Genomic DNA, 26,189 nt, shown 5'->3' with positions numbered 1-26,189 from the left:
TGACTCAAATGTAAAGAATCTTTTGAAAGTGGAAATAAAATTCAAAATTATCAGTTTATGATTAAAATGTATCCATAGAATATTCTAATACTTCAAATGATTTGAAAAATTACATTCAACATGAATTGTAATATCATATCATTACAGTTCTAAAATTCATATTGTTTTAGCACATCTTTCTGATAAAAATGTAATTAATAAAATATTACTGTTAATTTTATATTTTATCTTTCAATTAGATTTTAAAATTGATCAGTGAAACTAAATTTATAAATAAATTTCAATGATCATATGAATAAATGTCAGTCCCATTAAAATGAAAATATTTTTACAAAATTATTTACCGATAATAAAAATTAATTAAAATAATTATGATAATGATAATGATATCAATAATAGTAATAATCATAATAATTATAGTAATAAAAAATTTATCGTGCAAAACCTAAAAAATCTGTAAGTCTGTCATTCCAGTCATGAAGCCAATGAGAAGGTCCATGTGTGGCTTGTCTTTGTTTACACGGATTCATGTCATTTTCAGTTGGCATATATTCTTCCCCTCTAATACAAAAGTAACTTTTTATTGGACTACGACACATTGGGCATCTGTCTAATTTCCCAAAACAAGAAGCACAGATACAAGTATGTCTACAAGGAAGTAAAGCCCTCGAAAGGGGAAAATATTGGCAAACAACACAAAGTTGTTCACCAGCAGAGTTCCAAAGTGATCCTTCAGAGTCGCCTGCACCTGAAGCTACTAGTGCACCTCTACTGGTTGCTCCATTATTATTACAAGGTTCAGCAAGAGCTAAAGCAGGACCCAAGCCTGTAGAAACATCACCTTCATCATAACTCGTTGAATTTCCTGTTGCCAAGTATAATTGCTGAAATACAATTTTATTTTAAATAAAATTTTAACATTTTTCATAGTAGAATAATATTTTTTTAAAATATGAATGAGGGTATGAGGACTTTCATGATGATGTAATAAATGCGGTACAAGGTCTTACCTTCAGGCAGGACAGCTGACCATTTGCTTGCTTGAGATATTGAGCCAAAATTGAGGTCGGTAGTGTACAGACACTATCTTTTATGTGAACTACATTCACCAAAGCAACCTGTTTTTTAAAGAATGAATAATTATTTATTTGTGCCATAAAAATCATAATTAACGACGTATGACATAATTCTCTAGCAATCTTATACGGAAAAAGCCACAGTAATAGTTTAAGCTTAAACATTATCTAGTAGATTCTAGAATATACAGTTAGTTGTATATTCAGATACTATTACAATATAAATATGATCATTTACTATTTCATATATTATACAGTAGAGTATGAAAATTTTTAATTGTTCGTATTATTGATCTGTAAAGATTATCAATTTACATTGTAGTGATAATTTAAATGAATAATTATGAATTTCTTGCTAATTACTTCTATCATATAAAATCTCATGTAAAACTCACAAGTTTTTATCATAATTAATGACTCAGTTATAAAGAAAGAAAAAATCGATTGAAACGAAGACATTATTTTTTGTAAAAGTGGTTTTCCGTGTTCTTCATTAAAATGTAAATTTACTCACAGTCTCATCAGGATGAGGATCTCGATTGTCTTTACGTGTCAAAAAAATGACCAAAGGATAACACAATCTTGGCGGAGTGCCTAATTCCAGTTCTGGTGCTGGTAATGATAACCTAAGTGTTTCTTCTCCATGGGGTTGCCTACTATAGTCTTGAGTTAAGGATCATCATCTTCATGAATATAAAAATAAAAAAAAAAAAAAAGAGTTAAAAAATATAAATGGTTCAACAGCCTTTAGTTAAACCTCAATTTTTCATCATCATCTTGCTAAAATCTTAAAATAAAATGCTAATTTTTTATGATAATTGGATAAGGATACGTTTGTGGCGGTGTTAAATATTGTGCATGGCCTTGTAGAAGAGTCCCGTTTAGTGACGCATCCCGTAGAGCATTCCATGGCTTCCAAAGTGCCAAATGGAGCTCCCTGATACTCACTCCCCATATTGCTTGTAAAGAATATTCCACTTGACTCGATATTTCACACTCAACTTCTGTAATAAAAGAAAAAATAATATCTGGAATAGTTTCCTTTTTTTTTATTTTGATGTTTTTAAATCCAATATGATAATTAACTTTATTAAAGTTTAAAAAATAATATAATTATATGATCAAAACAATATATCTTTATTGTTATATGTAAAAATTTTTTCAATTAGAAAATGAATAGGTGTACTAATATTGTTATGAATAGTTAGAAATAGTCATACGTTATATCGATTAAGTTTATAAATATTTTTGCAGCCATAACAGAACGATAACACTGGATGCAATGAGCTTATTGAGCAGTGATTGTTCGTGGTTTAGAACGAACGAAAGTGAAAGCTGCAGCATCGGACCAACTTATTGCTTCAAGCTAAGATCATACACTCTTCTATCATCAATCTATTCCTGAATCATGAATATTTTTTTTTTTTTATAACTAATAAAGAATTTAAAGCTACATATTTTATGAATCTATCACATATTTGTCAATAATAAAAGATATTTTTATTTAATTAAAAACGAAAACGAAAAAAAAAAAAAATGATTTAAAGAAAAAATATTGTAAAATAATTGAATTAAAAAGAATAAATAAAATTGATTAAATTACATGAAAATTTTTTTTTTTAGAATATTCAATCAATAATTCTTATAATTCAACAAGATAAAAATTTTGAACTCTTACGTCCTGAAAATGTAACGGCTGCTTCAACTTAACCGATTATCAAATCCTCATTGCGTAATATAACCGCTTATTTGCTATATAGACAGTCGAGTAAAGACTTAAGACTGGAATCGACCACTAGTGGTTACGACAACCACTGACCAGGCACATGAAAATTTGAGAAAGGGAAAGAAACTTGCTTATTACTCTCAGTATTTCACTTACAAAATTGTCAATGAGAGCTAAAAGATAAAACAGTTGAAAATAACCACATAATTATACTTATGACCAATAAGACCTTGTGCCAGTTACCGACTCAAGTTTTTTATTTTATTTTATAACTTTTGCGAAATTCAAATTACAAACTATAAATATTGTCTGGTCTTTAACAGATTAAATTTCGACACACGTAGAATTTACAAGGCTAACCAGGAGACGCAATTATTATATTGAAGAATAGAAATAATCATCATCTTATAGAATGTATTTTATGAATTTATCATCATTTAATATTTAAATGCATATATATTTGAATGATTGTCTCTGAAATTTATAAATTATTCTACAAATACTTGATATCAATAGAAAATTTTTCATAAAAATTTTACAATAAATGCAAATTGTAAGAGCCTACATGACTCTGCTAAGCAGAAAATCTGTGATCAAGGTCGCCAAGTGCAAGATTAAGAAAACTCGCCATCACTACAGGTTATTGTCTGAAAATATATCCTTGAATTTATTTTCAAAATATTCAGCTAAAAATAAATATTTATAGGTAATTATTCAATTTTAAAATTAGTCTATTACTCAATAATGAATATTCCATTTTTAATTTTCTGCAATTTGCAATAAATGACTTTTTTTTCACACAATTCTACTGTATTGATGTAAAGGAAAATTAATGTAGAAGATTTGAATATGAATTTTAATAGCTACATGTTTAATACACTTTTATTCTTTATAGTAGCAACGGTCACTCATTAGAATTTAAAAATGAAATCACCACCTTGTTCAACTACAAGAAATTAATGACGCAATTATCTCAAGAGCATTGAAATCAATAAAGAAATGTTCACGCAATGTGAAAAAGTATTTTTGAAATGAAAATAATGTAGTTTTTTTTTCATTGAATATACTGCAATACGATAGCGATTATCAAAAGATGGCATTCATAATAAAATTAAAGGAAAATTAAATTAAAGTATTAAAACAGCTTATAGATTCAGGTATTTAAATTAAAAAATTAAATATTGTGATAACTACAATTGAAGTAGATTATTTATTAGATTTACTTGTGAAATTTCCAAATGTTCCATTTATATTTTGTAATTCATAATTGCAACAATAACATCTTTCCAACTTTCTGAAAATTCTCATCATTCAGAGAAAATTTTTTCCAATTACCAAATTGGAATCAACAAAAAATTTCTATCAGATATTTCTATAAAATATCTATTAGCTATTTTGTATGAATAATTTTTGAATATGAATATTTATCTAAAATTGATTAAAAAAAAGTAAACAGGACGAGCAGTCATTTTTGAAGTTAAAAGTAATTGATATTTATTGATATTATTAATAATAAAGCTTGACAAGTAGGTTATTGGGGTCAACGCCACCAGGATGAGTAGTACCAAGTCCAATTGTGATGATAGAGAACATATAAAGTGAAATGCACTCATCTGCTATTGAATACTTGATGATTAAGCTATTCATCGAAGCAACCAGTCACCATTGTCCCTGATTTATTGTTAATTGAACTATACGTACGACATCATTTTACCTACTTCCGTTATTTATAATTGTGTATATATTAAATTTTATTGAGAAAGTTTCATAAAATAGATTAAGTCCTTCTCTTTATATGATTGTTTAAGTTAACTTATGTAAACATTCTGTTAACTTTTATATCTATCACGTAATAGATTGGAAGGTAGGTAATTTAGTTAATGGCCCATACAATTATTAATGGAATTTTTAATATACTTTATGACATTTTTATTTAATATTTGATTCTTAGATTATTCATGTGAGTTACTTACAATATTTTTGACAACAACTTGCTAAAGATACATATATCATATTTTGATTTTTTAAACATTTAAATATATTTGGAATAAATGATTGAATGATATTCTCTACTGAATGACTAATTTAGATAAATTTGAGTGTATAGTTTTTTGTAGTGTCTTAAAAAAATTTTGTCATAGATGTTTTATAACTGGAAAAAGAAGCATTTTTTACTTTAGAAATCACCACGTGTACAATCAAGGTCATGTTGTCAAGGTAGTTCTTCATCAATAACATTAAACTGGTTCCAACTGAAGAAACGCACTGATTAAATATAAATTCTAGACGACTAATTTAATGATAGAGAAGAAATTAATCATCGCTATGTCTATCAAACGTCATTGTTAATTGATACTCACTTATCTATCAATTATCTAAAATGTGTGAAAAAATACTTTTATCACGAAATATTGAATGCATTTATTAGATTTTTTTTTTTATTACAGTATGAAAAAACTGTTAGACTAAATGGCTCTGCAAATATGTATTCTTCGATACATATAATATAAAATGCATTTTTAGATTTTTATCAACGTATTCACACACTACACGTGATAAAGTCATTTCGTAATGTATCTTTGACTGTCAGGTGTCATTTCAACATTCACTACCGTATTTGAATTATCTTTCAATTATTCAAAATCCCTACCTAATTTTTTTTTTATAAATTCCTGAAATTTTAGCAAATCAATACACTTCATTCATCTTTTTTGGGAAATAAAAATTTTTTTTCATAATTTTCTGTTATAATACAAAAAAGTGTATATTTCATAGGCAATTACTGTGATGAATGAATTTAATGATGAGTTATCATAATCAATTTGCAATGTAGCGATTGATCAATTACTATTGAATTGATTTACATATAAAGAAGTTAATTCATTAGTAAAGCAATTTTTAATCAATTACAGTTCAAGTACTTGATTTTTTATATCACTTTTATTGTCACAATTTGCAATTGAAATAATTCTCAAAAATAACATTTACTTTAATTTTTAATTTACACAATAAACGGTTTACCAATAATAATTTTTTATTTTAATTTTATAATATGAAGATTTTTAAAGAGTAAAATTTACCCTACAGGGTAGTTTAATTTTTTTTTCTGTTTTGTACAAGTTCCTCTCTTTCAACCCAGTATTCAAATTGCTCTGAATTGCAGGGTAATTTTTACTCAATTTTTCTTTTTATGAATGAATAGATAAAATGTTGATGACATTTTAATGACATTTATAATTAAACATTCAACTAGACTATAAAACGTGGTACTGCATCAATTTAGCTCGTTAAATAAAAATTATTTAACAGATATAAACATTTCAGATTTTTCAAAAATAATCAACGATTTTACAACTTTTTAAAATGTATTTATTTTATTGTAAAAATAATGAACTTATTAATAGAAATATCGTGTTAAAAATTTTGAACTTGACAGTTTCACGTAAATTTTCGATATCAATTCAATGTACTCTATACAATGTTGTATTTAGTAAAAAAGTTACAAAATAGTTCATTATAATTTGTATGCAATACAAGATGACGGTCATAAGTAATGAAATCAAAACCTTGACGATTCACATCAACGTGTTTTACCTTATTATCACCTTTTCGTCCAGAACTTCATAATCAATTATAATTATTAATCTTTCCATTTCTGAATTATTCACTTTTCAATACATTTTACCAAATATCATGTTATAGAATTTCGATAAAAATAAAGTACTAAGATTTTTTTTAAAGCATTTCTTTTTTAACTATCTTCAAGTACTTACCGGCATACGTACTACGTGAGCTTTCATGTAACTTGAATGTAAATGGTATATGAACCTTCATCATCTTCATTTGTGGTATTCGAGGTGAATGAGTCATGACCCCACCGTTACCTCCAAACATAAGGTCATCTCCATGCACTCGGAGGACCATTGTATTTCTAAAAAATTAATGCTTCGTATTAATAATATAATTTATTAAAGATTACTTTAATTTATCAACTATCAATGTCAAGAATAATTAAATAATTAAAAGATTTTTCTGTATGAGTATTAAGATTACGAAAAATAAAAAGAATATTATTTAAACGATAATGAAAACAAATTTTGAATAATTAAAGTTGAATATATAATACTTGCAATAAAAAACTGCTGATTATAAGTCTATTTTTGTTATTGAGTAAACTATTAATTTATCAAAATAAATGACTCCCCATGAACTCAGGTACATTTGTATGATTTGGCAAGAGTCAGAGACACGTAAGTAATTTTCCTTGAGGTCGTAGTCTTACAGGAAACTTCTTGGATAGAAAACGAGGTCTAACGAGTGTATGTGAGACGCCATATTGCGTCATATATGATACATACATAAAATAAAAAATAGAAACAATTTTTTTCTGATTAAACTTCAAGTGATGCAATTGTACTGATTTAAAAAGTTTCGTGAATTTTTTTCCTTTCCCTTTATTGCTCCATTGTTGTGAAATTAATTATAAAAAAAATAAAATGTAAAAAATAAATCATATAAGAATAAAATAACTTACACGTGAATCAAACACACGTGTTTTTTGTTTATTTTTTTTTAATAAATAACTTTACTTTTCAGAAGTGGTATTTTTAAAAAAGATATTTTACGCAATTATTTCCGTGATACTATCTACACAAAAATTCATTAGTGATAATATTTTATCTTGTTATTGTACGTAGTATGAATACAAATCAAATACTAACCTCATAATAAATAATACAACTGCACAAAAACATATTAATACCACAAGAACGGTGAAAATATTAGATAGTTCAGAAACAAATACCAGCATCGTCGTCATTATTGTTTCACTAATGTCGTGTATCACACTCGCGTTTTGATGTTTCACAACGCGCCACAATATTACTAAAAAGGCGCGTCACTAAATTTATATATTACAATAAAATTTTTTATAATTCTTTTAAAAAAAAAAAACAATAAATTTTCATGTAATTAATCAATTTTATACTCCAATTTTACTTCCAGTCCCTTAGGGACAAATAAAAGGTACTAAAATTCATTCCACTTTCGAATGATTGTCGAGAATCCTCGACAATATAATTTTATTTTTTTTTTATTTATCTTTTTATTATTCAAACTTTTGATCAAAAATTTTTAGGTTAAACCAATACTTGGTTATCTTTAACTTTAAAAATTTAGACATTTAAATCTCATATCTTTGACAACTTATACACATTTATTTTTCATATTGTAATCATTCATTAATTAAAAGTTTTTGTTGATTATATTGAAAAATTTTTAATTAAAATTCCAACTACAGAATCACATCCACTATGATCTCAATTTGTGTCGACACTAAAGCAATTCAAGTAATCAAAGAGAGAACCAAGAGAACCTATGAATTACTGACAAGTTGTGTGAAAGGATTTTGATTAAATTTTGGGAGTGGGATAAGACATCTGTTTTGCTGCCATCTAGAACTGAACCGCGAATATTTAAATATATGTTTTATGCATGTGGAACATCTATGATATTTATTTTGTGGTATTCAATCAAAGTTTCTATATATACATATCAAACATTTTTTAGAAACCAAAATTTATTTTGATATTAACACAATTTGAAGTTAATCATGAAAATGACATTAACAATAAAATAAAATTTCAAGAACAGTAAAGATTGATAACCAATATTATCTATCAATTATCTAGAATTTGTCATTCGTAAATTCATAAAGGGAACAGAAAAATATGTCCAAGTTGATAGGGTTAGATTTTGAAGTATTTGGACGAGTCCAAGGTAACCAAAAATACTAATAAAATGAACATTATATTTAAATATATTTATAATTATGTATTATTTTTATTTTTAATCTTTTAAAGGTGTATTCTTTAGAAAGGTGAGTAAGATAAAACGTAATCAATTCAATGAATGAAATGAGATGATAATATACTTTGGTAATTAATTTTTAAAAAAATTGTATGTATTCTATAAATGATAAGTCTTACTCATGTAAAGTAATATTATTCATTTGTATTATCTGTTAATTGATAGTTGTACATTTTTTTTATGTAAACACATTATTGAAGTACACACAAAAAAAAGCTAAAGAATTGGATTTGAAAGGATGGTGTATGAATACAAAACATGGAACAGTTATTGGTCACATAGAAGGACAATCATCTAATGTTCATGAGATGTAAATATTTCTTATTTTCTTATTTTATAAATTATTAAATACAAATTTACTTAAAATTATAAATAATTTTAACTATAATGTATAGGAAACAATGGCTTGAAACAACTGGAAGTCCTGAATCAAGTATTGATAGAGCTGAATTTAAAAACGAACAAGAAATCGCAATTTCAACTTTTTCCGATTTTTCCGTTAAAAAATAATAAAATACAATCTTTTAATGAGTAAAAGATAAGAGGCAAAAAGTATTATTGTATGATTTATTCATTATCATAAAGTGAGTGATGAACTATATAAAATTCAAATTATTTAATAATATATCAGTTATAGTGCTTTTTAAGTCAAGTACTTTTAATCACAAGTAATCAACAGATAAGATAAATCATATGGGAAATGATTCATTACATTAAAAAAAATATATAATGTTTTGGGTAATTTGATTTCGATAAATCATAGACATCAATATCAGAACATATTTTTGTTCTTAAATATTTACATAATAAATTTAAAAACAAATGAATTTGATTAAAAGTCTAATTTCCAGTTTAAATTTCCCGCCAATCATAACTCATCAAAGATTCCTTTATTTTTATGTACAAATATACATATAACTTTCCAATACGCTTTAAACGATTTATTTCAGTAGTTAAGAAAAAAGCGAAGAGAAAACATCATTGGTCTCATAGTTATGAGCTATTTACAACTAATTATTATACATCAAATAGTAAATTTACTTTCATTCAATAAAATTAGTTATAACTAGTATAGAGTATTTTTTGTAAAATAGTATGAAGTGTTTTAAAATATTTTTTAAACATACATGGCAGCCGCAACAGGTGAGAAAAAAAAAGTCAGTAAACAAAATCATACGAGAAAATGATATTAAAAAAATGTTTTAATTGTAAAAAAATTATATCTCTTTTATTCTTGTAAAATTTCGTCAATATTTGTTGGAATGTTTTACAAGACAGAGTCTAAGCCTTTTTACTCTATCATCAATTTTCTTTCGTAATTTCATAGTAAATAAGTCGATGACCCTTATTTCTGATCTCTTAAATAACTTTCACTCAAAATTCTTTGCTTTTTCTTCGTCGATAACAACTCAGTTTATTTGTTTATCGTATTTAATCTTGATTGAATTGCAAATTGCATTTTTTAATGACTTACTTCGACCTTCAAAAATCGATTAAACATAATCAGCGTTCATTTGTAGTACTTATTTTTTTTCCTGTCATAAAATCGGTAGAAAACTGATGCATTTAATAGAAATAATTTGAACAATTTTAAAAGTCATGAGAGGGGTAAGATAATGAGGATCGAGGGTCAGAACTGATAGCGATAATTGTCGAGTTTGGAACAGTCTAAAACTACATATCAGTGAGCAACTGACAATCGTGTGAATTTGACGTGTAGTTTTTACTCTTTTTTTTCAATTTTAAAAAATAGTACCTATATATAGAATAAATGAATAATAAATATAATTTTGATAAAGTAGTTTTAATTAGAGAAGAAAAGATCCACAGATAACAAATCGTTTGTGAATGTCTTCGTAAAAGTAAATGGTCTTTAAATTCTACCGTACATATCACAAAATCATAATTTACAAATCAACATTTATAATGGAGATAAACGTGACTTTTTCCCCACCAACAATGCATAATGGAATTCTTAATACTCACGTAACTATCCTACATTTTCCCCTACTTTTGTTCATTTTATTTACTGACATTTATTTCACGAGAAAGGTGTTATCCTCAATAATTCTTTTTATTTTATAAATTTTCTAAATATATATTTTAAAAAAATCATTACTCAAAAAATAGAATTTAGAATGTAAATTATCAATGATTAATTTTAGCATGCATTTATAAAACTAGTATTAATGATCATTCTATCATTATAAAAGTCAACTAATTTTTTAAAAAAATAATAAAATTTTTAAATAAATACACAGTAAAATAATATTTTGACATGTTTTATTCCCAAGCTTACGTTTATTATTAATAAATATTTATAATTTTTCAGATGGACGCACCGATAATTTTAGATCGATCAAAACAAAAATTTGAATCGAAAAGTGCTACAGAACTTGGTGAAATAATAAAAAGGCCATCAGAAAATCCATCTACTTCATCATATGTCAATGATAATAGTGTGACAATACCATGCAAAAATACTGGGTGCAAAAAACTTTTGGATCCACATCGATTACGAACTGAAAATCCTTGGCATTTATGGAAGACAATTTTTCTTATTATCGTTGTCATTGCTTTTTTTACATGGATTATTGTTTATTCACTCTTATCCAATTATCAAATAATTTAAATATTACTCACAAATCCACCATAATTCTAAATTATTTCATCAAATTTATTTATTCATTATAATAAATTGATCCACTAAGGTCAATAATTGAGATTCATAAAAAACATGCCAGAATTGATTATTTTACTATTAGACAAAAGTAGTAAAAAATAATAATTACCAAAAGAGTATTCATTTTTTTTAAACAATTGAAGATATATAAAATATGTTTATTTATATGCCATAGATTTTTTATTTATATTTGAAAAGTATTGAATGAATTAAAAAATAGTAAGTATTGAAACTTTAACACCATGAAAATTGGAAGAAAATAAAATTATAATTAGCTGTGTTCCTTTATAGATAAAATCGTGGCAGCTTCACGGGATGTTCCTACTCAAAAGACATCTACCATTATTATTGATTATAGAGAAAGATATGCTGTTTATACCTCATCAGAAACATCGACATCATCAGGGGTAGCTGTTATTGATAATGAGGAATTGACTAGTGAATTAAATCAACAAATTACTAGTAAAAAATCAAATATAATCAGTGAAGATGAGGAAGCTTTTTCACAATTGACTGTAATCATTTTTAATTTATTATAATTATTTTATAATCCATTAATTGGAAACTTGTTAAATGTTTTTTTTCATAAATTTCCGAATAGTTGACGTACACTGACAGTATTCCACTAAGACAAAGGCTGACTTTGATTGGTTGGGATAGTTTTCGTTCAAATGCCATAGTAGCATTAATTATTCTCTTTATATTATGGGCAATCATCTATTTTGTAATAATTAATTTAATTTAATTATATTAAAATCTCAAATATCATTGTATATATAAAGAATTGAAAATAATATTAAAATAACTTTTAACTGAAAAGCTAATATTTTTTTACAATAAAATATACAGTAAGATAATTTATAGTTATTATTTTACTATAAATACCCTTGATATTTTAACTTTTGTCGTCATCATGTTGTAAGAACCAATAAGAAAAGAGATACATGAGAACGTTTTAAAGTTATTCGAATGATAGTTAACATTCTTTATTTCTACATGCTTCATTCAAGGCTTTTAGTCGTTCTTAAGAAGTCGGATGTACAGTTCAATAATAGCGATCTATACATCATACACAGATTTTCCAGAATAAGTTTGACACAATAATATGGCGTCTAAAACGTTATTTTTTGTTTGTTTAGTGGTTTTGTTTACAATAATTGGTAATTACAATTTTTGAAAAAAGTATTTTTATAAAAAATTTCTTCTGTAAAATATTTTTATTGCTTGTTTTAAATTTAAGTAAATAAAGGTTATGCATTTAAAGAACGATTGTTTCATAAAATTTAAATATTACGAAAGAGAAGTTGCAATTATTTAAACATCTTGAAAGATATGATATTATATTATAACGATATGTTAAAACTTTCTTCTCAAAAAATCCTGCATATTTTTATTATATAATTTGTGTTAAATCAAATAAATAATTTATATTTGGACATAATCAATATGGATCATCATGTTAGTTATCTTTGACCATTTGTTGAAACTTTGATCGAAAAGGTCAAAAAATTATGTTGATAACCCTTCATACTTTTATATAAAAGGATTATTGTATGTATGTAATAATATTCAATGATAATTTTGTCATATGTAGATAATGCACACGCTGACTGGAATTTAAAATTTTGGAAAAGTAAAACTACAACAACGACAACGACAGTTGCACCAAGCACACAAGTACCTTCAGTTCAAATAGGCTCAAATTCTCCTAATGGTAACAGTCCAATAACTAATCCAGGAAACCCAGATCGCACACGACCCAGACAACCTAATCCTGGTACAGAAGTAGGCTTGGATATTTCTGGTCCAAAACCCAATCCTGCTGGTATTAATACTCATCCTGGACAAGGTTACAGAGAATGGGCTGTAGATTTAACAGGAGCTGGAGAGCAAAACTCAAATCAGCTTCCTAAATTAACGACTACAGGGCCTACATTATCTTCAGGGCATTCATCTCAGCCAACTCTTCCAAGTACATATGTTAATAAATACTTTGCTTCATGTCAAAAATTTGGAAATTAATTTTAAATATTATAATTTAAAGGCAATAAACCAGTTACATCATTTCCTCAAGTCAAAGTAACTGAAACAACTCCGAGATTAGCTACTACTCAAAATTCAATACATAACAGATCTCCAATTGTTGCATCTACTACTACTAAATCTACTCCAATCCCAAGTAGACCCGCTGATTCAACTCAAAATAATCCCAAACCTGTTATAATACAGACTCCGATTTCATCCGGTGGTAAATCTTGGGCTCAAGTAGCTGGAGGATCAAAATCACCTTCGTCTACTACAACTCCTAGACCAAATTCAGGACAAAATAAAATTTACTCAAGCAATCCAACGTTTAGCAAGGGAAATACAGTTACTGATGAAGATTTAGAAAAATTATCAGAGGCTCTTTTTATTAAAGATTCCAATAATGCTTTTAAACATATTCAATTGAATCTTCAAAAACAGACATCATCTAGCAGTTCTAAAGATGAAGCTCCGGAACCGTAAATAAAATATAATATACATATACATTTTATAATGAAATGAATTTTTATTTTTTACAGACTTTTGACCGTAAATTCAGTTGCATTACAAATTCCTACTATCCAAAGAGTTATTGCAATTTATGATAATTATCAACTGGATCCAAAAGTTCATGAATATATTAGTCCATCTCAAAGAGAAGAGGAAAGTCTTTTAGTCGACACATTTTTAAGTACAAATGTTATGTCTATGGCGATGAGATTTTTAGCAGATAAAGGCTTCGTTCGTAAGGATTATTATGAATATAAGGACACTTTAAGACGACTGTGGTTCAATCTTTATTCGCGAGGGGAAGGTAAAATAGGTTCTACAGGATTTGAGCATGTTTTCTTGACAGAAGTAAAATTAGGAACAGAAGTGAGTGGACTGCATAACTGGATTTATTTTAATGCCGAAGAAGTTAAAAAAAGGGCTGATTATCTTGGTTACATTAAAAAAGTAGATCTTGGAGAGGTGAGTTTAAGACTATTTTCCACAATTGATAAAATTTTCAAATTCTTATCATAATTAAAATAAGTATGAATAGAATGATTGAATTTTAAACAATATTTATAATTTTTTTTTTCAGAATGCTGTTATCTTAAAGTTACATGCAAAATTTAATGGAGTTGATAAACCAGTCACAACAATGTTTATTGGAACTTCGCCAGAGCTAGAAATGGCACTATATACTGTTTGTTATTTTGCACGACCTGATAGTTCATGTCCTGTATCACTTGGTGGCACAAAATTCAATATTCAGACCTACAAATTTAAATATCGAGGGAAAGAATTGATTGGATCAGCTTATCCAGAGATATAAAACTATTACTTTAATTAATATAAATTGAAAAAAATGTTAAACATAAATTTTATCTTTAATCATTTTAAAATTGAGTCATTAATTGGAAAAGCTATCGATAAAATGATTATAATCTATGACACGATAATACATGATAATTATCTATGATATGATAAATATATGATAATATTTCTTTCTTTATTTTCCGTTTCCAAAGTTGACAAGTTTAAGTAAAAAACTAACAGCATGTGGAGAAATTCTCATGTACAAAGTTCGGATGAATAATAAAGATGATAATGACAATAATGATAATAATAAACACGAATAAAAGAGGGGAAAGAAAGTGAATGATATATTTAGTTAAGGCTTGAACTTTCATGAGAAATGATTGCTATTTATGAAAGAATTTTTTGTTAAAATTATTAAACTCGCTATGAATCGTAACTTAATTTCATTTTGTATACAAAAAAAATTAAGTAAATTCAAACAGATTAGTAATCGTAATTATTACACTCAAGATGGTATCTATGGATGTAAATTAAAAAAAGCTCATTATTATGATGGTAAGCAAAACTTTAAATTCATATTAAAGAATAATTTAATATTTTAGTTATTTGTTTTTGACTTTAAATGATTGATAACACTCCTAGTTAATTAAAACTTACAGATTTGATTTTAGTCTTTAACAAAATAAAATAGTACTCTTGAATATAATCTTTAGTTACTGTATTTATTCAAATTTAATTATTTTTTTGTTAGCTCTTCAAGATGTTTTAGAAAATCGAAACAAGTTCAGTAACTTTTATAGACTAGTAACTGCATACCGAGAACATGCTCATAAACAAGCTAACATAGATCCTGTTGCCTTGTCAAGTCCATCGAAACTCATAGAACTAGATCCACAACGATATGGACTAGATTTAAAAGATATTATAGAATTTAAAGGACTATTAAACACATCGAAAACTAAAGGAACAGTTGAAGAAGCATTAGACATTTTAAATAATGTTTATTGTAAATTTATCGGCGCAGAGTTCACTTACCTCGAGGTAAGCGAATTACTTAAAAAACGTTTCATCAAGTCTCAGTGATAATTGATAAGATTAAATTATATCAATATTTTGTTTAATATTATGAGAAAAACAAATTGTTCTATATATGTTTATAGTAATTTAAAAGATTTTTTCCTTATAACAACTATAATAAGAATTCTTTTAACAATACAGACACAAGAAGAACGAGAATGGTTTGCTGAGCAATTGGAAAATGCAAATAATAATACTGTGGATGATAAAACACAAAAATCAGTTCTAAAAGAAATGTTAAAGAGCCAAGTATTTGATGAATTTTTGGCTGTAAAATTTGTTACTATAAAAAGATACAGTGGCGCTGGAGCCGAATCAATGATAGCATTTTTATATGAATTCTTTCAAAAATGTGCTGAACATAATCTGGAAAATGTTGTTATGTGTATGCCACATCGAGGAAGACTTGCTGTACTCACGGGATTATTAAAGTTTCCACCAGAAAAACTCTTCCGGAAATACCGTGGGCTTCCAGAATTTCCCGAAGACGTAAAAGCAATTGGTGATATACCAAGTCATTTCGTTGCGTCTGAAGATCTCGAATTTAATGGAAAAAAAGTTCATGTTACGATGATCCCAAACCCAAGTCATTTAGAAGCTGTAAATCCAATATCTATGGGAAAAACGCGAGCAGTAATGCAAACAATTCAAGAAGGAGGATATTCTAAAGATCAAAAATCATATTGGAGCGATAAAGTCATCAATCTTCAAGTATTCGTCTTATCAAGTATTAATAAAATTGATCTAAAACTGTAATATTATCTTACTTAACAAAATAATTTTTATTAGATTCATGGAGATGCAGCTTATGCTGGACAAGGTGTGAATCAAGAATGTTCAGCCCTTAGTGCAGTTCCTCATTTCACTATTGGTGGAAGTATTCATTTTATAGTAAATAATCAACTAGGCTTTACTACTCCAGCTTCATGGGGAAGATCTTCAAGGTATTGTACAGATTTAGCGAAATCAATAAGCGCACCAGTACTTCACGTAAATGGAGATGAACCTGAAGTAATTGAAATAATTTTGTAAGAAAAAAACTAGCAAATAGATAGATTTATTTATGTATATATCTATAATTATATTTTTTTATTTAGGAAGTGATTAAAGCAACTAGAATAGCATTCGAATATCAAAGAAAATTTAGAAAAGATGTTTTCGTTGATATGAATTGCTTCAGACGATGGGGCCATAATGAAATGGATGAACCATCATTAACTAATCCATTGATGTATAAAATTATTAATGATCGAAGGTAAATTATGAAAGAAAATAATCTATTGAGCTATTATTATTTTTTTATTATTTCTAGATCAGTTCCCGATCGATATCGTGAAAAATTAGAGTCTAGATATATTGTAAATAAACAAGAAAATGAGCAAATCATATCAGAATATCATGCTTCTCTAATAAATGCTCTAAAACAAGTAGATAATTATATTCCTCAACCATCATATTTTACTCATCAGTGGGAAGGATTCCAGCAAGCCCAATCGACTCTTACTACTTGGGACACTGGAGTAGACTTAAGTTTATTGCATTATATTATCAATAAAAGTGTCACATTAAAGGATAACTCGGTAAATTTAAAAGAAATGGCTTTTCTTTGATGAAATTGTCATATATTTATATAATTTTTTTTTCCTTTTTTTATAAACAGAAAATTCATCCAAGTTTATTGAAAAGTCATGTTCAAGCAAGATTAAATAAATTGGAAAGTGGAGAACATTTAGATTGGGCAACTGCTGAAACAGCAGCTTTTGGAAGTTTATTATATCAAGGATATAATGTAAGAGTTAGTGGTCAAGATGTGGGACGGGGCACATTCTCTCATCGTCATGCTATGATTGTTGACCAATCAACAGGAGGTAAAAATTTATAGAATAATTAAATTTAACAAATTACATAATTTTGTATTTTTACTGTATTAATTAACGATTTAAATTTTGGCATATGATGGCATCATTTTAAAATGACTATTTTATTTTAATCATGGTATTTCAGAAATTCATATTCCATTAAATTCAATGGCAGAAGGACAAACTGGTCAAATAGAATTAGCTAATAGCATTTTATCAGAAGAAGCAGTACTCGGTTATGAGTATGGATTCAGTATAGCTACACCTTCGACTTTGACTATTTGGGAGGCTCAATTTGGCGACTTTTTTAATGGAGCACAAGTTGTTATAGATACATTTGTAACTGGTGGGGAAACTAAATGGATGCTTTGCAGTGGATTAACAATATTGTTACCACATGGATATGACGGAGCTGGTCCAGAACATAGTTCGTGTAGAATCGAAAGATTTTTACAACTAACTGACAGCAAAGAAGATGCCCCTGATGGTGATAATGTTAATATTCAGGTGGTTAATCCTACTACACCGGCTCAATATTTTCATGTTCTCCGAAGACAGGTTTTTACTCCTTTTATATTTTATTTCAAATTAAATTAATAAATAATTAGACTAATAATGTTCATAAAATATTTCAGATGGTAAGAAATTTCCGAAAACCATTGGTGATTGTCGCACCAAAAATTTTATTGCGACATAAATCAGCAACATCATCATTAACTGAAATGGCCCCAGGCACTTGTTTCAAAAATGTTATTGGTGATGATAAAGTTGATGAATCGAAAGTAGAAAGAGTAATTTTAGTTAGTGGAAAACATTATTATGAATTAATAAAACAAAGAGAAATAATAGGATCACAAAATACTGCAATTGTAAGAGTAGAAAGTCTTTGCCCATTTCCACTAATGGAGCTAAATGATGAATTAAATAAATATCGATATGCCCGGCAGTTCATTTGGAGTCAAGAAGAACCACAAAATATGGGGGGTTGGAGCTTTATAAAGCCACGTTTTGAAAATTTATGCGGAAAGCGGGTATGTATAAATGTTTTATAACTTTATTTGATAGTTTTAATTCAAAATAATATTAATCATAATAATTTTTTTTGTCAAAAAAAAAATCTATTGATAAAAAGTTCTATTTTTATAAGTATTTAGTGTTACCAATTTACATGGTAAAGCTTTATTAACTGGAATATTTGATAAATTAGTTGGAAATTTTTGCATTTAAATACATAGGTAAATTACTTTTCAGTTAAAATATTGCGGACGAGAAGCATTAGCAACACCAGCAGTTGGTGTTGGTCAAATTCACGATCGAGAAGCACTAGAAGTTAGTGTTAAGCCGTTCATTATTAAATAAAAAAATTATATTTTAAATCAAATAATTATATATAATATTAATTTAAAAGCAATACCAATTTAAATTTTATGCTTTTTCTCAGCATCTAATCGTTGATGTTCTGTCTCAATAAGTTTTTTCAATTCTTCCTAGAATTAATACAAAGTAAATAAATTTTTTTACAAAAGAACCAATTAGTTGATTAATAATTTTTAAATATCCTATCAACTTACACCCCAGCCAAGTTTGTCAGCTAATAATTGACAACCAGTATCACAGTCACCAATCCAAGCAACATCGCGAGCAGTCTCTGTATTTTTTGGATCAAATACAAAGCCTTGATTTAAGCCAAATAATCGGCTTAGATGATCTTGCATTCCTACTTTTTCTTTGTTGATTAGCAATCGTGGACAAGATTTTTTAACTCTGTAAAAAAAAATTTTAAATTAAAGTTTCCACTTTAAACGAATGATGATAAATATCACCAACATTTTACCGATCAATAAGAGATGCAAATGGTTGTACCACTAAACTAGATCCCATGATAATTAGTAAATCTGCTTGAGGGAAATCAGAGTTCATTAACCTGTGAAATCGGTCTGGTAACATTTCACCGAAAAATACAATATCTGGTTTTACTGTGCCTTCTGAACATTCTTCACATTTTGGTACAACATTTTCAATAATTTTTTCTGTAAAATAAATGATTGAATACTACGATTATATCAAATTTTAACCAGTTAGAATGTATTATAAATGAAAATATAGTTTTTTCTTTTACTCTTCATCCACGGAAGATCATATATTGCTTGACATTTCAAACATTTTCCAGTATGGAATGTTCCATGAGCTTCAACTATTTTTTCCGGAGATAATCCAGCTACTCTCTCTAATGTATCAACATTTTGAGTATAGTGTCTTAATAATAATCCTTTTTCCCAAAGGAGTCTTATAAAATAATGACTTGGTGTAGGCTTAAAACCTTCTGGTAATAATTGTTTAGCTAAAACGAAAAATGGTTCTGGATTTGATTTGAAAAAATCTAGTTCAAATATTGCCTGTGGATGTGGTAAATTGTATTTTTGTAAATTGTGATAAAGCCCACTTGATGGTGAACGAAAATCAGGAATTCCTGCAGCTGAAAGAAACATAACCACGAATAAAAATAACTATTGTCACTAAACATTATTTTACTTAAATTAAAAAATTTTTTCAATATGAAACAGAGAATTTAGAAAGTAGACATTTGTGAAAATGAATGATTTATACATGAAAAATATTTATAGACAATAAAATAAACTCAAGCTTACGTAATAGACATATAAACAACAAAATATTAGCTTACATGTTGAAATACCGGCTCCAGCCATAGTAATAATTCTACTGCAGTTTTTTTCTTTTATATATTCAACAATACCATCAATGTCTAACCGATTTAAAATTTTTTTTCGAGACTTGTCCGACTCATCAGTACTGGTATCAGTTAATTTTAATTTTTGGGCTAGATATTTACGAATTTTTTCCATATTTCCGTCTTCGTCGTCAGATTTATTCATAGATGAACTTGCTTCTTCTTGACAATTACTGCCTATCTTGTAAAAAATATAAATAAAATATTTGACTTAACCTCAATCATAATATTGAATAATTAAAAAACCATTTAATACTTTTGTCTTTCTCTTTGTCTTCTTTTTCATCATCCACTGGTAATTTGTCCATTTTGTTGCAAATAACAATCTTTTTATCGTCAGTAAAATAATATTAAATTACAAAATAATACAAAAGTATTTTTGGAGTATTCGAAGGAATCATCACCTGACTTGTTATCCCCCCTTTCATATATTTGCCCCTACCACATTATAGACTGACCTTCTTCCGCTACTGGAGATTCAGTAGGGCGGCTGTTGCTCTATTCCACATGATTCAATATCTTCAACACATGTATACTTCAGTAGTCCGTAGGAATTCACAGTAGTTATCAATCAAGAATTTATTTAGCTGTTCTAATCGTATATACATAAAAACATATTGGCAATCGAAAAATTAAATAATTCAAGTACATTTATTTTAACAAAACATTAACAATTTAAACTCAAATACATATTTTTTGTATATTTTATAAATTTTTTTTATAATAAAAAGTCAAATTAAAAATTAAAAATATGGAAGATCATCCATCCAATGCTCCAAGTCGCTGCACGTGGACACCCAATGGCAATAATCCACATATTCGTCGTAATGTGTAAGTTTTATCAAATTAAAATACATGCGTTGTAGGTCGTTTTTATGATTAAATAAATAATACATATTCAAATGATTGTTAAAGAATAATAAAAAATTATTATACATTCTTTGGGAATTAAATCAATTGCTAAAATTACTATTCTTTCTGCTCTTGTATAAATTAACACTTATGACCTCTTTAAATTAATTTATTTTTATAGATTCAATGACAGAAAGAAAGTACAACCCAACATTTTGGAGCTTATCGGACAAACTCCGATGGTGAAACTTAACAAAGTACCCCGGAACCATGGAGTACAATGTGAAATTTGTAAGAAATATCTATAAATGAAGATTCATGTATTTGAAATGAAGTTTATTTAAAATTGAATTATTTTTAAAAACGTCTATATATATTCTATTTTAGTTGCTAAATGCGAATATCTTAATCCTGGAGGATCCGTCAAGGATCGTATAGCATATCGAATGATTCAAGATGCTGAGGAAAAAGGATTTTTAAAGCCTGGTTATACAATAATTGAACCAACCAGTGGAAATACTGGAATTGGATTGGCTATGGCTGCAGCAGCTCGAGGTTATCGATGTATAATTGTAATGCCTCAAAAAATGTCTAATGAAAAATTATACACATTACGAATTTTGGGCGCTGAAATAATAAGAACTCCAACAGAAGCTGCATGGGATAGTCCTGAAAGTCATATCAGTGTTGCCGAGCGACTTCGCCGTGAGATTCCAAACAGCATAATTTTGAACCAAGTAATGAATATTAATTGTTACAAATATTTAATCAATCTTATTATCAATCAAACTAAAAAAAAAATTGTTAAAATACTTATAAAATATATATTAAAATTAAATATTATTAACATATCCAAATTGTTTTCAACTTATATTGTGTATATATATAATTTGTCCTTCAAGTTAATTTATTCATATCTAGTGAAAGAAACTATTTGATGACTAACTAATAATGAATCTTTAAAGAGTATTATTGCGTTGTTTTTTTAGTATATTAACTCTGGAAATCCATTGGCACATTATGATCAAACTGCTGAAGAAATTTGGCAACAAACTGAAGGAAAAATAGATTATTTTGTAGCTGGTGCAGGTACTGGCGGTACCATTACTGGAATAGGTCGTCGACTTCGGGAATTATCTCCAAAAACAAAGTTAATAGCTATTGATCCAGTTGGTAGCATTTTAGCTGAGCCAGCTGTAACAGATGATCTTAAGAAAACGTTTTACGACGTTGAAGGTGTCGGGTAAGTTTATTCGAAAAACTAAATTTTTCATTTTTAATTATAATTTACATAACATTTGAGTCTTGAATATTTTTGGCAGGTATGATTTTATACCAACGGTGTTGGATCATAATGTCATTGATGAATGGATTAAATGTAGCGATTCTGAATCGTTTAATATGGCACGTGAGTTAATTAAAGAAGAAGGACTATTATGTGGTGGTAGCAGTGGCTCCGCTGTAGTGTCAGCTCTTAAATTTGCTAAAAGTCTTTCCGCTGATAAGAGAGTTGTTGTTTTACTTCCTGATGGAATTCGTAATTACATGACTAAATTTGTTTCTGATACTTGGATGGTAGCACGAGGATATATGGTAATTGATTTCCTGTATTTATAAACTTCAGATGGTTATTTTGAGTAGTCATAATAATTGAATGATGTAATAATTTATTCTATTTGTTGTCATTGAACATATTCTATAAATAAGTTATTCTTTTAGACTCTACCAGCGCCTGAAGGAAAAGAAAATTGGTGGAATAATACAATTAGTAAAGATATGATAATTAATCCTGATACATTGCCATCGAATATTACTTGCAAAGAGGCATATGACAAAATCAATGCTGGAGGAACGGAATTTCTATTAATTGTTGATAATAATAAAGTTAAAGGCTACATTACTTTACAGTCAATTAGATCAGGAATTTTAAATTCCACAGTTCAGTGGTCTGATAAAATTGATGATGTTATGATTAAACAGTTTTATCAAATACCGAATACTGCAACGGTCGGACGGGTTGTAAAAGTTCTTGAAGAAGAATTATTTGTTGTTATTGTCGAAGAAATGGTTACTGACGATAAATTTATAGGCATTATTACACAGAAAAACATTTTTGACATTATTAATTAACTGTGACGAACTTGATTTAAGATAAATATTTTTATGGAGATATTCCATTTTTTATCAATTTATTGTTTGATATTTTCTTACAGCTTGAATCACGGAAAGGGTATGGATCTCATTTAAAAATTATCAGCACTAATGACGATTAATTACATATGTATTCGAGTGAAAATAAATGTTTATATTAAGCTTATTAAAAATAAAAAAAAAATTAATAACATGAACACTATAGGAATCTTCATTCTCCAAAAAATATTAAAACTTAATTATGATTGTTATTGTTATTATTATTTGTATTTATAAATATTTTCCTATTATAATAAAAAATTTATTTACAAAATAAGTTAAACTCTTTGTACTTCAACATGAAATTTGCAGCTAGGTAGTGATGTCATTTCTGCTTTTACGATACTTACAATACCAAGATTAGCTAAACTACCACGCAATAATCCACATGTAAACGCGATTAATCGTGGACTTTCACATAAATATTGCTTACTATCATTATTTCCAAGTCTTTTGAGCAATCTAAATTCATTATCTTGTAATACATATATACCTTGGTGGTTAGTTTTCAAATTATCTATTGGTTTTTGAAACAAAGGTGGCCAAAAATCAGTGCAAATGAATTTGATCATGTCCAATTCTTCTTTAAATCGTGGCCATTCACGTGTTATTCGTTCAATAATACGATATCCAACATAAAATCCCATGTGCTCTAATCGTGTTAAATTTTCTTCACCGTCCTTTAACAAAAATAAAAAATTAAACATAAATGTTAATAAAAGTAATTATAAAACTGAATTACATTTACTATGGATTTAATTATTCTTACTTTATTCATTGGAACATTTTTACTAACAACATAGTTCATTATTTCAGCATGTAAATATTCGAATAGAGATTCATCAGCTTCTCCTGATGATCCACTTGTATGCGATTTTAAATCTGATATTTGAGGCTTCATTATTAATTTAGCAAAACTCTTTTTTGCCTCCAGTTTTTTCCTTTCTTTTACATAAAAACGATGAGAGCAACCATATTGAAGAAAACTATGTATATATATACTGGCTTCTATGTTGACCACCACATTGAAAATTTGAGTCATTTGATTTGATTGGCTATTACTATCACATGATGTTAAAGGCTGACATGGAATAACGTTTATAAAATTACTACATATCGCGAAATATTTACTCATGTAGGTCTATCCTAAAGAGATAATTAATTTAAAAAAATGTTACTAGAAATTACCATAATTTAGGAATTTTTGTTATTACTGAGACACAGCACTGCCCTAATATCAGTGTGGTAATTTATGAAATCCGAATGTATGTATCTACTACCATAATACGCCACACAAATGTTGTCTCAAATTGATATTGGAGGACATAGGAAATCACATGTATAACTTCAAATAAAACTACAAAAATCGGATGGAATAAGTATATTTGTAAGTGTTAATTGAAAAAATGATTGACATTAGTTTTTTGGATACGATGAAACATCCTCATTTAGTAAGTCGTATTTTATTTTAATCTATTTTTTTTTGTTGACAAAATGTTAATATTGCACAATAATACACCCTATTAACCAAATCAACGTATGTTAAATTGGTTATTTGGGCATAGAATGGATTCACCATTTTTTTCTTCATTTATTTTTCATATTTACAGTTGCGCATGTAACTTTGTTTATGTTTCTGTATTTATTTTTTTCCATGCTGATTTTCCACATTACAATTTCCGTATTTTAAAAGAAAAAAAATTCATTGCAGAAAGCTAATCAGAAGCTGAAAAACAATCCCGTAAAATATGCCATGATTCTGAATGAAATTGCGAAGGATCAGGAGTTATACGTTGCCATCAAAGAAAAAAAAGCCAGCAAGGAACAAATTCAAAAGTTAATTGTGACAGTTTACTCAGCGGAAAAAAATCGCTCTAAAAATATTCCCGTGTTAGAAGATATATTAAATGAGTGGGCACTAGAAATCGTTGAAGACGTTGATAAGCAACGTTCTGAAGCTGAAACAATGGTATATCCTCCTTGCTCGCTTCAGAGATTGCAAACTGATGTCTTCATAGAATTTGAGCGACATCGAGAGGACATATTTTCAAAGAAAATATTACCATCCTCAATAAATCATGCAGTTGTTCAGAATGTCCTGGACACTGTGTTAAAAAAGTATCATGACAGAGGGAAGAAACTGAACGTCCTGTCGATGTCACAAGTAAAGTATATGGGTATCAAGTGGATGGTAAAATGTTTCTTCCGTAAGTATCTAACAGAATGGTTTATATTTAAATACCGAAAATGAATTTTTCTATATTTCTGAATTCATTGTTTATTTTCTAGCATCTATATCGGACAAAGGTCTGCTTTTTGTGGAGGGAAATTTTTATGGTTCGATAGTTCGTTTTTATGAACTAGCGAAAATCGAGTATAACATAACGTCGATTTCTGAAGAATTGCAGGACATATATGTACAGAATTTTTACAAAAAGAAACTAATGCCAAAAAAACATAAATTCCTTTTCAATACAAATAAATCAGAGACGAGAAGGAATATGAAAAAAACAGCACAAAACTGGCAAAAGCGAAGGGACGAGAAGCAAGGAGTCGAAGGGAACAATAAATTTAGTGTGAGCAGAAAGAGGACCGAGCAACAGATGTACACGGCAAAAAAAAATCGAAATGACAGAGAAACTATCGTCACAGAATCGCAGAATTCTGAGTAAGTTCTTTTTCAAACAAAATTACACATAGAATTGTAAATATATTATTTATCTGTATACAGATGATAAATATAGAAAGAGGATGCAAATTTATTAATTTTTTATTA

General features: G+C 27.6%; 8 protein-coding genes and 1 long non-coding RNA gene across 14 annotated transcripts; 6 read left to right on the top strand and 3 right to left on the bottom strand.

Annotated features, from left to right (window-relative positions):
- Positions 1-360: 360 nt before the first annotated feature.
- LOC118074757 (cell growth regulator with RING finger domain protein 1-like) lies at positions 361-8,170 on the bottom strand. 2 transcript variants are annotated; one of them, XM_035096206.1, is made up of 6 exons: positions 7,524-8,170; positions 6,576-6,733; positions 1,909-2,080; positions 1,591-1,732; positions 1,011-1,118; positions 361-884 (listed from the first exon to the last, which is right to left on the bottom strand). In XM_035096206.1, exons 1-6 carry the CDS (start codon positions 7,619-7,621, stop codon positions 432-434), a joined length of 1,131 nt encoding a protein of 376 aa, XP_034952097.1. In that variant the 5' UTR covers positions 7,622-8,170; the 3' UTR covers positions 361-431. The 2 variants fall into 2 exon arrangements, with proteins under 2 accessions (XP_034952097.1, XP_034952098.1); XM_035096207.1 differs by having other exon boundaries at positions 1,591-1,729.
- A 355-nt stretch (positions 8,171-8,525) lies between these two features.
- Positions 8,526-9,468, top strand: LOC118074759 (acylphosphatase-1-like). Its single transcript, XM_035096209.1, has 4 exons — positions 8,526-8,580; positions 8,664-8,680; positions 8,871-8,980; positions 9,066-9,468. Exons 1-4 carry the CDS (start codon positions 8,532-8,534, stop codon positions 9,178-9,180), a joined length of 291 nt encoding a protein of 96 aa, XP_034952100.1. The 5' UTR covers positions 8,526-8,531; the 3' UTR covers positions 9,181-9,468.
- Positions 9,469-11,308: 1,840 nt separating this feature from the next.
- On the top strand, positions 11,309-12,108 carry LOC118074760 (uncharacterized). The gene is made up of 3 exons (XR_004691232.1): positions 11,309-11,572; positions 11,645-11,868; positions 11,955-12,108. It is a non-coding gene; the product is annotated as an uncharacterized lncRNA (long non-coding RNA).
- A 246-nt stretch (positions 12,109-12,354) lies between these two features.
- LOC118074911 (poly(U)-specific endoribonuclease homolog) lies at positions 12,355-14,879 on the top strand. The gene is made up of 5 exons (XM_035096463.1): positions 12,355-12,513; positions 12,948-13,325; positions 13,398-13,857; positions 13,918-14,350; positions 14,466-14,879. Exons 1-5 carry the CDS (start codon positions 12,459-12,461, stop codon positions 14,697-14,699), a joined length of 1,560 nt encoding a protein of 519 aa, XP_034952354.1. The 5' UTR covers positions 12,355-12,458; the 3' UTR covers positions 14,700-14,879.
- Positions 14,880-15,019: 140 nt separating this feature from the next.
- Positions 15,020-19,011, top strand: LOC118074910 (probable 2-oxoglutarate dehydrogenase E1 component DHKTD1 homolog, mitochondrial). Its single transcript, XM_035096462.1, has 10 exons — positions 15,020-15,241; positions 15,438-15,727; positions 15,905-16,474; positions 16,553-16,774; positions 16,861-17,018; positions 17,076-17,343; positions 17,424-17,631; positions 17,768-18,180; positions 18,258-18,653; positions 18,874-19,011. Exons 1-10 carry the CDS (start codon positions 15,076-15,078, stop codon positions 18,979-18,981), a joined length of 2,799 nt encoding a protein of 932 aa, XP_034952353.1. The 5' UTR covers positions 15,020-15,075; the 3' UTR covers positions 18,982-19,011.
- Positions 16,527-20,832, bottom strand: Sirt2 (Sirtuin 2). Of its 4 annotated transcripts, none has more exons than XM_035096467.1 (7): positions 20,628-20,831; positions 20,306-20,548; positions 19,742-20,098; positions 19,457-19,652; positions 19,194-19,386; positions 19,037-19,109; positions 16,527-16,769 (listed from the first exon to the last, which is right to left on the bottom strand). In XM_035096467.1, the coding sequence occupies exons 1-6, from the start codon at positions 20,677-20,679 to the stop codon at positions 19,041-19,043; spliced, it is 1,110 nt and encodes a 369-aa protein (XP_034952358.1). In that variant the 5' UTR covers positions 20,680-20,831; the 3' UTR covers positions 16,527-16,769; positions 19,037-19,040. The 4 variants fall into 4 exon arrangements, with proteins under 4 accessions (XP_034952358.1, XP_034952359.1, XP_034952357.1 ...); XM_035096468.1 differs by lacking the exon at positions 16,527-16,769 and adding an exon at positions 18,760-18,945 and having other exon boundaries at positions 20,628-20,832; XM_035096466.1 differs by lacking the exon at positions 16,527-16,769 and having other exon boundaries at positions 18,760-19,109.
- Positions 20,833-20,849: 17 nt separating this feature from the next.
- On the top strand, positions 20,850-23,571 carry Cbs (Cystathionine beta-synthase). The gene is made up of 6 exons (XM_035096464.1): positions 20,850-21,202; positions 21,405-21,514; positions 21,611-21,960; positions 22,213-22,466; positions 22,546-22,816; positions 22,943-23,571. Exons 1-6 carry the CDS (start codon positions 21,123-21,125, stop codon positions 23,351-23,353), a joined length of 1,476 nt encoding a protein of 491 aa, XP_034952355.1. The 5' UTR covers positions 20,850-21,122; the 3' UTR covers positions 23,354-23,571.
- Positions 23,572-23,613: 42 nt separating this feature from the next.
- Trs33 (trafficking protein particle complex subunit Trs33) lies at positions 23,614-24,446 on the bottom strand. The gene is made up of 2 exons (XM_035096472.1): positions 24,183-24,446; positions 23,614-24,093 (listed from the first exon to the last, which is right to left on the bottom strand). Exons 1-2 carry the CDS (start codon positions 24,312-24,314, stop codon positions 23,692-23,694), a joined length of 534 nt encoding a protein of 177 aa, XP_034952363.1. The 5' UTR covers positions 24,315-24,446; the 3' UTR covers positions 23,614-23,691.
- An 84-nt stretch (positions 24,447-24,530) lies between these two features.
- Positions 24,531-26,171, top strand: LOC118074914 (uncharacterized). Of its 2 annotated transcripts, none has more exons than XM_035096471.1 (4): positions 24,531-24,548; positions 24,612-24,800; positions 25,125-25,620; positions 25,703-26,171. In XM_035096471.1, the coding sequence occupies exons 3-4, from the start codon at positions 25,167-25,169 to the stop codon at positions 26,083-26,085; spliced, it is 837 nt and encodes a 278-aa protein (XP_034952362.1). In that variant the 5' UTR covers positions 24,531-24,548; positions 24,612-24,800; positions 25,125-25,166; the 3' UTR covers positions 26,086-26,171. The 2 variants fall into 2 exon arrangements, with proteins under 2 accessions (XP_034952362.1, XP_034952361.1); XM_035096470.1 differs by having other exon boundaries at positions 24,612-24,864.
- The last annotated feature ends 18 nt before the right edge of the window (positions 26,172-26,189 follow it).

The sequence above is a fragment of the Chelonus insularis genome, unplaced genomic scaffold (genome assembly GCF_013357705.1).
Source record: "Chelonus insularis isolate UGA/USDA-ARS -01 unplaced genomic scaffold, ASM1335770v1 contig_139_pilon, whole genome shotgun sequence".
Lineage (NCBI taxonomy): Eukaryota > Metazoa > Arthropoda > Insecta > Hymenoptera > Braconidae > Chelonus > Chelonus insularis.
The sequence above is the reverse complement of the archived record's forward strand: the minus strand, read 5'-3'. Positions and strand labels throughout refer to the sequence as shown.

Bases quoted from the DNA above. Each gene is read 5' to 3' on its own strand.
- LOC118074910 (XM_035096462.1), top strand. From the start codon at position 15,076: ATGAAAGAATTTTTTGTTAAAATTATTAAACTCGCTATGAATCGTAAC. The intron at 15,728-15,904 runs GTAAGCGAATTA...TTAACAATACAG, and splicing joins CAGAGTTCACTTACCTCGAG to ACACAAGAAGAACGAGAATG. The intron at 17,019-17,075 runs GTAAATTATGAA...TATTATTTCTAG, and splicing joins AAAATTATTAATGATCGAAG to ATCAGTTCCCGATCGATATC.
- LOC118074914 (XM_035096470.1), top strand. From the start codon at position 24,820: ATGATTGACATTAGTTTTTTGGATACGATGAAACATCCTCATTTA. The intron at 24,865-25,124 runs GTAAGTCGTATT...AATTCATTGCAG, and splicing joins CGATGAAACATCCTCATTTA to AAAGCTAATCAGAAGCTGAA. The intron at 25,621-25,702 runs GTAAGTATCTAA...TTTATTTTCTAG, and splicing joins GATGGTAAAATGTTTCTTCC to CATCTATATCGGACAAAGGT.
- Cbs (XM_035096464.1), top strand. From the start codon at position 21,123: ATGGAAGATCATCCATCCAATGCTCCAAGTCGCTGCACGTGGACACCC. The intron at 21,203-21,404 runs GTAAGTTTTATC...TTATTTTTATAG, and splicing joins CCACATATTCGTCGTAATGT to ATTCAATGACAGAAAGAAAG. The intron at 22,467-22,545 runs GTAAGTTTATTC...TATTTTTGGCAG, and splicing joins TACGACGTTGAAGGTGTCGG to GTATGATTTTATACCAACGG.
- LOC118074911 (XM_035096463.1), top strand. From the start codon at position 12,459: ATGGCGTCTAAAACGTTATTTTTTGTTTGTTTAGTGGTTTTGTTTACA. The intron at 12,514-12,947 runs GTAATTACAATT...TGTCATATGTAG, and splicing joins GGTTTTGTTTACAATAATTG to ATAATGCACACGCTGACTGG. The intron at 13,858-13,917 runs GTAAATAAAATA...TATTTTTTACAG, and splicing joins AAAGATGAAGCTCCGGAACC to ACTTTTGACCGTAAATTCAG.
- Sirt2 (XM_035096468.1), bottom strand. From the start codon at position 20,679: ATGGACAAATTACCAGTGGATGATGAAAAAGAAGACAAAGAGAAAGAC. The intron at 20,099-20,305 runs GTAAGCTAATAT...TGTTTCTTTCAG, and splicing joins TGGAGCCGGTATTTCAACAT to CTGCAGGAATTCCTGATTTT. The intron at 19,387-19,456 runs GTAAAATGTTGG...TTTTTTTTACAG, and splicing joins TTTGCATCTCTTATTGATCG to AGTTAAAAAATCTTGTCCAC.
- LOC118074757 (XM_035096206.1), bottom strand. From the start codon at position 7,621: ATGACGACGATGCTGGTATTTGTTTCTGAACTATCTAATATTTTCACC. The intron at 2,081-6,575 runs GTAAGTACTTGA...CTTTTATTACAG, and splicing joins CTCACGTAGTACGTATGCCG to AAGTTGAGTGTGAAATATCG. The intron at 1,119-1,590 runs GTGAGTAAATTT...TTTAAAAAACAG, and splicing joins ATCCTCATCCTGATGAGACT to GTTGCTTTGGTGAATGTAGT.
- LOC118074759 (XM_035096209.1), top strand. From the start codon at position 8,532: ATGTCCAAGTTGATAGGGTTAGATTTTGAAGTATTTGGACGAGTCCAA. The intron at 8,981-9,065 runs GTAAATATTTCT...TATAATGTATAG, and splicing joins TCATCTAATGTTCATGAGAT to GAAACAATGGCTTGAAACAA.
- Trs33 (XM_035096472.1), bottom strand. From the start codon at position 24,314: ATGAAGCCTCAAATATCAGATTTAAAATCGCATACAAGTGGATCATCA. The intron at 24,094-24,182 runs GTAAGAATAATT...TTTTTGTTAAAG, and splicing joins AAAATGTTCCAATGAATAAA to GACGGTGAAGAAAATTTAAC.